The sequence below is a fragment of the Bubalus kerabau genome, chromosome 11, assembly GCF_029407905.1.
Source record: "Bubalus kerabau isolate K-KA32 ecotype Philippines breed swamp buffalo chromosome 11, PCC_UOA_SB_1v2, whole genome shotgun sequence".
NCBI classification, from domain to species: Eukaryota; Metazoa; Chordata; class Mammalia; order Artiodactyla; family Bovidae; genus Bubalus; species Bubalus kerabau.
This window is the reverse complement of record NC_073634.1, coordinates 5512387-5520931: the sequence shown is the minus strand read 5'-3', so window position 1 is coordinate 5520931 and position 8545 is coordinate 5512387. Positions and strand designations below refer to the sequence as shown.

Below are 8545 nucleotides of genomic sequence, written 5' to 3'. Positions count from 1 at the left end.
GTGAAGTCTTAACCACAGGACTGCCAGGAAAATCCCAGGACTGGTTTTTGTTTTGTGTGCTTTGGGGTTTAGGAGCAAGTTATTATCGGGAGTAATCACCAGTCACATCCTTCACTGTTTCTGACCGAACATCCAAGCTATCTACCCCGTGGGTGACAGGGTGCTCTGGCAGAGACCCAGGATGTGCCAAGGATAGAAGTATTTGGATCAACATCTCCAAGTATGGAGCCTGTGACATGAGCACGTGGAGCATAGTAGCTAATAATAAAGATCTAAAAGCAGACTTCCTGGTTCAAAGCCAAGGTCTCGGCAGTTGGCCGTCTTCTCCCACGTGCGTTCCTTTCCCTTCGTGTACCTGTCTCTCCTCTGTAAAGTGGGAGGGATAATACTTAACAGGATGTTCCTCACAGGGGATTCTGAAAAGGCTGAAAAAAGTCAGCCACAGAAAGTACTTAGTAGTCACTTAGTAAATGTTGGAAATTTTTACTCTTATCACCCTCTAGCAGAACTACAGACCCAAGAGAACCAATCTTTTCTTTTTTTTTAAAGCAAATCTGTTTTACTTGTGGCTGTGCTGGTCTTTGTTGCTGCACTGGGCTTTTCTCTAGTTGCAGCAATCAGGGGCCACTCGTCACTGCAGTGCCTGGGCTTCTCATTGTGGAGCATGGGCTCTGGGTGTGCGGGCTTCAGCTGTGGTCGGGAGCTCACCTGTGTGGTGCACAGGCTCAGTTGCCCGCGGCATGTGGGATCTTCCCGGACCAGGAATTGAACCACGTCCCTTACGCTGCAAGGTGGATTCTTAACCACTGGACCCCCAGGGAAGCCCCTCAATGGACCCAATCTTGAAACCCCTATTCTACAAGACAGATCACCTCAGCCCTTAAGGATTTCCTGCCTGATACCAAACAAGTGTTAAAACCAGCTAGTTTTTGGCTAGGCATTCAGCTAGTTTGTCAAACAAATTACTCAAAGGATTTTATTTTTAAGCTTATATACACATTCATAAGCATATATATGGTGTATATATGCTTTATATACAAGGTTTTGGTAGCTATTAAAGGACAAGTCCTACTGGGGAATTCTTTTCTACAAGAATAAAGTATGGAGAACAGAGCAATGGAGGAGACAAACTACATGCATATGAAGAGCTGACACTGTTTCTGTAATCAGGGACGGTATCCTTGCTCTCTCTTCCCTCCTAGGTGGTCACCACAGAACAGAAAATTTTGATCAAGGACAGAGTTGGTCAGGGAGCTGGTTCGCAGACAGTGAAGGGGAGAAGGTGCGCTGGGAGAAGGCAGCCGCGGCAGCCTCGCCTCAAACCCCTGGCATCTCAGCCCCAAGTGTGGGCATCCTGGTCACTGGGAGTGAGGAGCGCCCCACGAGCTCAGTCCTCCTGCCACACCAGAACATCCGAAAGATCCTTGGTTCCTTCCAGCTTCAGATTCTGAAGGAAGATCAAACACAGGTGAACGCTAGTGTACAGAAGATAAAGGAATCAGAAAACAAACTTGGAGGTAACAAGGTGGTAACTACAAAGAACCAGGCTTGTCCCAGGATTATAAGTGACATTGTAAACAGCAACTATAACCTGCATGATAAAGCTGGCTCCAAACCTCTGTTGATTGCTGGAAGGAAAGCAAAATGCAAGCCTGGCTCCTGCGACAATCTCTGTAAAGGACCAACGGCTGAGCTGGCAGACTGGGGGAAGCGACAGGGAGCCCACCAGGGGCCACGGCACAGGTTCGTTAGCCCCATCCACGCGTGGCCTTCCTGCCCTGCCCGAAACCTCCCCCTGGGTGATGCCCTGACACCGCTCTCCCTCTCCCATCTCTGCACAGGCCTTTTTCTGCCTCCCACTTCCTCTTGGACCCTCCCACCTCATGGATCGTCCACCAACCCTAGGCAGCTGTCCCCCCAGGGCTAAACAGCTGTCAGCAGCCCCTTGGCACACGGAGGCCTAACTGTACCGGGACCACACACCCCTCTCCAGGCACTGGAGGTAGGCAGGTGTGTTAGCACACCTTCCCCTGCGAAAGATGGAGAGCACACACCTCGCCTCCCTCATGACGGCCGAGGGGCAGCTCGTGACCAGAGGCTGGTGAGGAGCCCAGATGGGATGAGAGGCTGGGAGGAGGTGGACCAGCACCAGCGCCACGCTCTGGCACAAGGTGTGGTGTGAGACCTGTCTTGGTGGTGCTTAAGCTCTGAGACCGCGGATCCCTGGGGATTATCTGGTAGCTGTCAGCCAGTGCTACCAGTGAGATCTCCTCCAACAGTCCAAAGGCCAGCCCAGCAGGTGCTGGTCTGGGAACACCTCCTGATTCTTCCAATGCTGAGCACTCCAGGGCCCCTTGGAGAAATCTGATCATAGCAAAGCAAGCAGAGCTGTCTCTGCTGCTGCGGGATGCGAAGCGGTGGCAGAGCACGCGGACCCAGTGAAGCCTGCAGTCGCCGCGCTTCCCAGCACGGTCTGCCCGGCCCCGGCCTCCTGGGAGTCGAGGGAGGGTAATGAAGCCTCGCTCTCAAGCAGACACGAGGCCCCAGCCAGCGCTGACCCTCCAGCTGGCTCAGTGGTGGAGTCGCTCACACCTTCAGAATCTGGACTCAGGGTGCTTCTGAGCTTCGGGAGTGGCACTGTGTTTTGGGGGCCTGGCTGGGCTGGGAGAACACACCCAAGGGGGAGCCCACAGCACCGACATCCACGAGGGAAGCTGGCAGTGATACCATGAAGGCGTCCAGCTCCAGCCCTGGTGATGCTCGTGGCTTGTGCTACAGCCCAGCCCTGTCCTGGGCACACGAGAGGACACCATGTTTCAGGCAGCACCAAGTGCCTGGGCTTGCCGGCTGCTTCGCTGGGGTGCCTGCCTCCCAGAAGCGTCCACTGCGAAGACAGGTCCGGCCAGCTCCGTAGTGATTGCCCCACGGCCACTCCGCTCGGTCAGCTCTCCCCCAGCGTCTGTCTCCTTGCTGCCTCATCGCTCCCCTCTTTTCTCCACCATGTTGCCCACCTGTCCTGACTTTGACACTGGAAGGATCTGGCCTTTGACACCCAGTGATGTAAAAGCACCTTACATGTTTTCAAGTTGGGAACTGACAGATCACAACTTCAGCATCTAAAATTTTCCCACTGGGATCCTCCTCATAATTTTCATCTCTACTCATACATGTTGGCCTTTTTTCTCAGTAATTTTTCAGTATCTGGTTAATCCTCTGGGTTGAAGGCAGGTACTATGTAAGTCACTGCACTTAAGTTATCCCATAAAAAGCTCCTGTAGGCAGACTGTAATAGTCCATGCTTACCAGGTCTACCTACCTTTTCATTGGCTAAATGTAGGAGACACGCAAAGGCCAGAGGTATGGAGAGGTTCTGAGCCATAAGGGGAGGCAGGCTGTGAAAGAGAAAGGCCAGAAGTACTTAGCTGTCACTGCAACTCCAGGAACAAAGGCGCTTTCATCAAGTATGAATACACATGCCCAATGAATAAACTAATGGGAAACAAAGAAATATTTCAGATGCCTTTTAGAAGCAGGTTTTTCCAGTTTCTTATTTGGAAATATTTCCTCTTCTGTTCCAGCCACTGGTACAGAAAAATGCCTTTTTTAAAGGTGGGCTACCTTAACTCACTTTCAATGCCAGAGAAGGAATGGAAAAACTGCAAGAAGTGTGAAAATGGCATGTCCTGTGTGGACGGGGGCTCTGTTACACCAACAACTTGGGGAGGAGCGGGAGGGGTGAAGAGGGGAGGGGGGAGGAGCGCTGAGGCGGGGGGCAGGGCCGTCTGCGGCACACACACACCTCTTCTGCAGGTCCTTTGTGAGACTGCTGAGTTTCTTGTCAGCCCCCTCCTCAAGGGGTCCTGCTTCTCCATCCTCACTGTGGTTTACCTGACAGAGGAAAGGACACTCCGGGATCAGAATGGGCCCAGTTTACTTTTTGACAGCAACGTAAACCTATGAAGCTGGAACTCGAAAAACGAAAGCCTGTGTTGGAATGAAACCGAAACAATTTCTTTGGTGCATTTGGAAGAAAAAAGATCCGTCTGTACCATCTTCTGTGTGACCCGCCGGCTCACACACTTGGTCCACTTCCGTTTCGGAGGCCTGATGTCGTCCTTGTTTTGCTGACCAACTGCTTTTCAGGCTGGCGCTGCTGATGCTGGCGCACACGCGAGCTGCACCGCCTCGGTGCCGGGCGCCCGTGAGAGGAGCCGCGCCTCCTCGGTGCTGGGCGCCCGAGAGAGGAGCCGCGCCACCTCGGTGCTGGGCACCAGAGGGAGGAACCCGTTACCTCGGCATCTGCCTGCTTGGGGGCCTCCGTCAGCAGACTCCACATGCTCTGCTTCAACTTCTTCATGTCCATCTTTTTGGCAGTCTTGGCATACTGAATTTCAATTTTATTTACCTGAGAACGGTATGTGACAAGTAAAACTAAGCAGAAGAAGCATTTACCATTGGCTCTTTGAAAAAGTCTGGAGATGAAATAATGAATAAACCTAACTTACACTACCAAGTTTGAGCTTTCTTTGGACGTATTAAAATAGAGTCCCTCATTTCAATCTACAGATAATTTCTTTTTGATCAAGTACAGTCTTCATTAAGGGTACTCTGGAATTGCAGTGTAAAAGAGAAAAGTGAATCAAATATATATAAAAGCACCAAGCTTGCCATTCTGGTATGGAATAGATGCTTGATACATGTTAACTTTATATGAGTTGAATCTGGCCTAGATTTTCCAGAGCTACACACCTGCCCTTACCCAGCCCACTTCTCTTTCTGCAGGCTTCGCTCACGCACTGCACGCTTCGCTCACGCACTGCACGCTTCGCTCACGCACTGCACGCGCACAGCAGGCTTGTCCCTAGTCATATGGTTTATCACAATCTTTGGAGAGATGGCTGGTTCCACACAAACATAATCAGTATCAGCCCATTCTCTACAGCCTTATTTAAGAATCAGCCACTTAGAGAGTAATGGGTTAAAATCAAGAAGGGAAAAAAAAAAAAAATCAAGCTCAGACTAATACGATTCTCATATAAGAGGCAAATTAAGCAGCTCTTAGGCAAACAACATCGGCTGTAACTCCTGGCTTCGTCTTTACCTTCTGAGGCTCAGCTACCAGATTTGACTCCCTGTAAGTGGTGATGTCCGACCCGTGGACTTCAGATGCCTCGTGGTTGTCTTGTGTTGTCGCAGGTGGATGGTCAGAATGGTCAAGGGTTCCACCTGGTCCCTCAAATAAGTCATCAGACTCTTCATAATCGCTGTCAGCGGCCTGGGCAAGAAAATAGCTCTTCAAGTTAGGCAGAGCTGTGTGAGGGGCTCAGAAACAGCTTTGCAACAGATCCCATACCCAGCAAGAACAGAGCACCTGAGAGCTCATGGGCTTCGAGGTCCTCTAGTCATCTTCCTGTTGTGCAAAGACGGTACTAGGGAGACATCTGTTAACTAAGACCTCTGCAGTGAGAGTTCAAAGGAACACGGTCATCACCACAGCGTCCTTTGTCTCTAAACAGTTTAGGATCTCCTTTTACAGAAAGCATTCCTGAAACCCCAGAGATGTGACCTGCCGGCCGGCCAGTGGCAGGGGTCTTGCTGGGAGCTGGTGACAAAGACATTCTTGGACTGAGCTTAGCAGAAACAGACCAGATCTCTGGGTGGGGCCTAGGAGGTGGTTTTTTAATAGGCTCTCTCAGTGATTCTTATGCACATGAAGTTTGAGGAGCACTGGTCAAGTGGCCAACTAGATTTTCACTAAAATATAAATAAAAAGTAATATATAAAAATATAAAAAATAATATAATAAAATATAATAAATATAAAAAACTATAAAAACTATAAATAAAAATATAATATAAAAAGCTAACTCTCTTCCGAGAAAGAAAGTACAGTAAATAAACTGTTCTTCCTATTCTTTCTCCTCTCCTCATTTTCAGGAACACATGGGGTCTAATATCTCCCCCTCTGTCAGGCTATCTCTTTCACAGAGTCACAGAAGGGATTCTGAGATTATCTAGTCTAAGCAAGATCTAAAGCGGGGGAGCAGTTTGTACAAGTTCACAATGTGTGAACCATAATCAGGGCTATAACCGTGGTCTCCTGAGATCCACTCCATATACCTTTTCCCCGTTAGAACACACTGGCATCACATAGGGTCTATGCGTTTTGTCTCCCCACCCAAAACTTTAGTTCCTGAGTGGGAAGAGCATTTCTTTTCCTCTGAAATCTCAAAATAGCCAAGCTAAGTGCTTTGTACAGGCTAAACACTCCATCCACATGTTGACAGCTGACTGGACTATGTCCGCTTTTCTCCTGTGTGCAGAGCTCAGCGTGAGGCAGGCTGAGGTCCGGCTGCTCCCCGGCTCTGCTCAGTTCTGAGGCTTGGGGCAGGGCAAGCACACACAGACCCCTACCGGATCAGAATGTCCTGCAGCCTTCCGCCTAGAGGAAAGGACAAGGGAGGCAGAGACCCTGCCGAAAAGAGGACAGAGTGCTTGCCCCTGCTTACCTGTAACCCAGGGCAGAAGTTGGAGGTGTCGTTAGGGTTGTTGTAATCGTAGTTTCCAATTTCTTCACAATGCTCGGTCCCTGCCTTCTGACCTTGGGCCACCTTCAGTAACTGAATGGAGCAAAGTACAGCTTCAGAGAGCAATTTCTAGAAAAGTAGCTAGTAGACTAGGCTAGCCTTCGGAGAAGGCAATGGCACCCCACTCCAGAACTCTTGCCTGGAAAATCCATGGATGGAGGAGCCTGGTAGGCTGTAGTCCATGGGGTCGCTAAGAGTCGGACACGACTGAGCGACTTCCCTTTCACTTTTCACTTTCATGCTTTGGAGAAGGCAATGGCACCCCACTCCAGTACTCTCGCCTGGAAAATCCATGGATGGAGGAGCCTGGTAGGCTGTAGTCCATGGGGTCGCTAAGAGTCGGACACGACTGAGCGACTTCCCTTTCACTTTTCACTTTCATGCTTTGGAGAAGGAAATGGCAACCCACTCCAGTACTCTTGCCTGGAGAATCCCAGGGACGGGGGAGCCTGGTGGGCTTCCGTCTATGGGGTCGCACAGAGTTGGACACGACTGAAGTGACTTAACAGTAGCAGCAGACTAGGCTGGGGAGATGACCTTAGTTCCAACGATGCACGTCCCAGAACATTAGGGTCCTGGAAAATCACCTCACCCAGTCCACTTCTAACTCACCGCCCAACTCCACTCTAGAGCAAGCCCAGGGCAGCAGGGCTCCTAGCTGCCAGCTATCCCAAAGACGCAGGAGCAGCCAAGCCACAATTAGGTCTGCCCACAAATTTATCTGAAAACATGTTCCTTCACTAAAAACAAAACCACCTACGCCTATCTGAAACGAAGTCTACTTGTGGCTGCTTATTGACCAGTTTTGACAGAACACTCACTCCCTGTTGTAACTCTCAGGCAGCCGGTCCCACTCCTGGGCCGTGACTGCTCCCCAGCAACCCTCCTTTCTGCACCACACCCAAGGGCCAAGAACCATCTTTGAGGGGTCTCACAGAACAAGTCTGCCTCCTCTCCTAGGAGTGCCTGTCCACCACAGCCCTCCAGATTTTCAGGCCTTTAGGGCACTGATCTTCATCTAGGGTGTGTCTCTGGGGTGGAGGAAATGAGATTAAAGGTGTGTACAGTTTATAGAAGCACACTGAATATTTTAGTGTAACATAATATAATTACATACTCCAAAAGTAGCCCCCAAACCTCAATGTTTTTATAATACAAATCCAAAAATAAACAATAGATTTTTATTAAGAAATACCCACTTTCTCCCACTTTTCTTCATATGATGATTTCTAAATCCCTCTCCGTGTGGAATACTCTTGACACACTCTAAACTGTCCATAGTCTATTAGAAATGTTTCAGGAAGGGTATGTGAGACCCCTCATGTATTCACTGGCTGCTATTAACATCGCTCTTTAAGATATTAAAGAGAATGGGTGGTTGACCTGTATAGTCTTTATCCAGATTGGGTGTTTGTTTCATAATCATTTGGTGTCTACTTCCTGCTATTGAATAGTCACCTTTCTAGTGTTGCTCTCCTGGAAAGAAGAGGTGAGGAATCCTGGGCTTCTGCCTGCCTGCCCTGATAAACATGAAGGGAAATTTGTTCCTGTGGATAATCAGAAGCAAGAATTCTTTCCTCTCTAAGAAACAATGATGGAAAAAACACACAAAATACAAAAAAGACAATTCCTGGAGTGCAGTGATGCAATGACCTTGTTTTAACCATTTTCACATCTGAAAATGCAAATTACCACCTAAGCCACACCCTTCAATGTTCATAGTAAGGGCTTGAGAGAGGAGGAGGTGGCTTGTGGCTAGGAAAGCGGCTGAGGCTGGGTCAGTTTGGTGGGGTGTCTCGCTGCCTTCCTTCCGGCCCCCAGCAGCCTGGCTCTGCCCCTCCACCTCAGGGCTCTGGTTTCTGACTCGAGCAAACAGCTGCATGTCTGACACTGACTGTGGCCGTGGCTGCTTCTGCTACTGCGACTCTGTCTCTCCTTCTGCATTATTTTAAATGGAGG

At 49.5% G+C, this 8545-nt stretch overlaps 1 protein-coding gene across 2 annotated transcripts in view; it reads right to left on the bottom strand.

Moving 5' to 3' along the window:
* Positions 1-962: 962 nt before the first annotated feature.
* NCAPH (non-SMC condensin I complex subunit H) overlaps positions 963-8545 on the bottom strand; it is a 33834-nt gene continuing 26251 nt past the window's right edge. For both annotated transcript variants that reach the window (XM_055539340.1, XM_055539341.1), the window contains exons 13-18: positions 6509-6619; positions 5102-5275; positions 4292-4405; positions 3800-3888; positions 3317-3392; positions 963-1447 (exon numbers count right to left, since the gene is read on the bottom strand). In XM_055539340.1, the coding sequence (XP_055395315.1) occupies positions 1388-1447; positions 3317-3392; positions 3800-3888; positions 4292-4405; positions 5102-5275; positions 6509-6619 (624 nt within the window). In that variant the 3' untranslated portion in view covers positions 963-1387. The remainder of the gene's footprint in view (positions 1448-3316; positions 3393-3799; positions 3889-4291; positions 4406-5101; positions 5276-6508; positions 6620-8545) is intronic.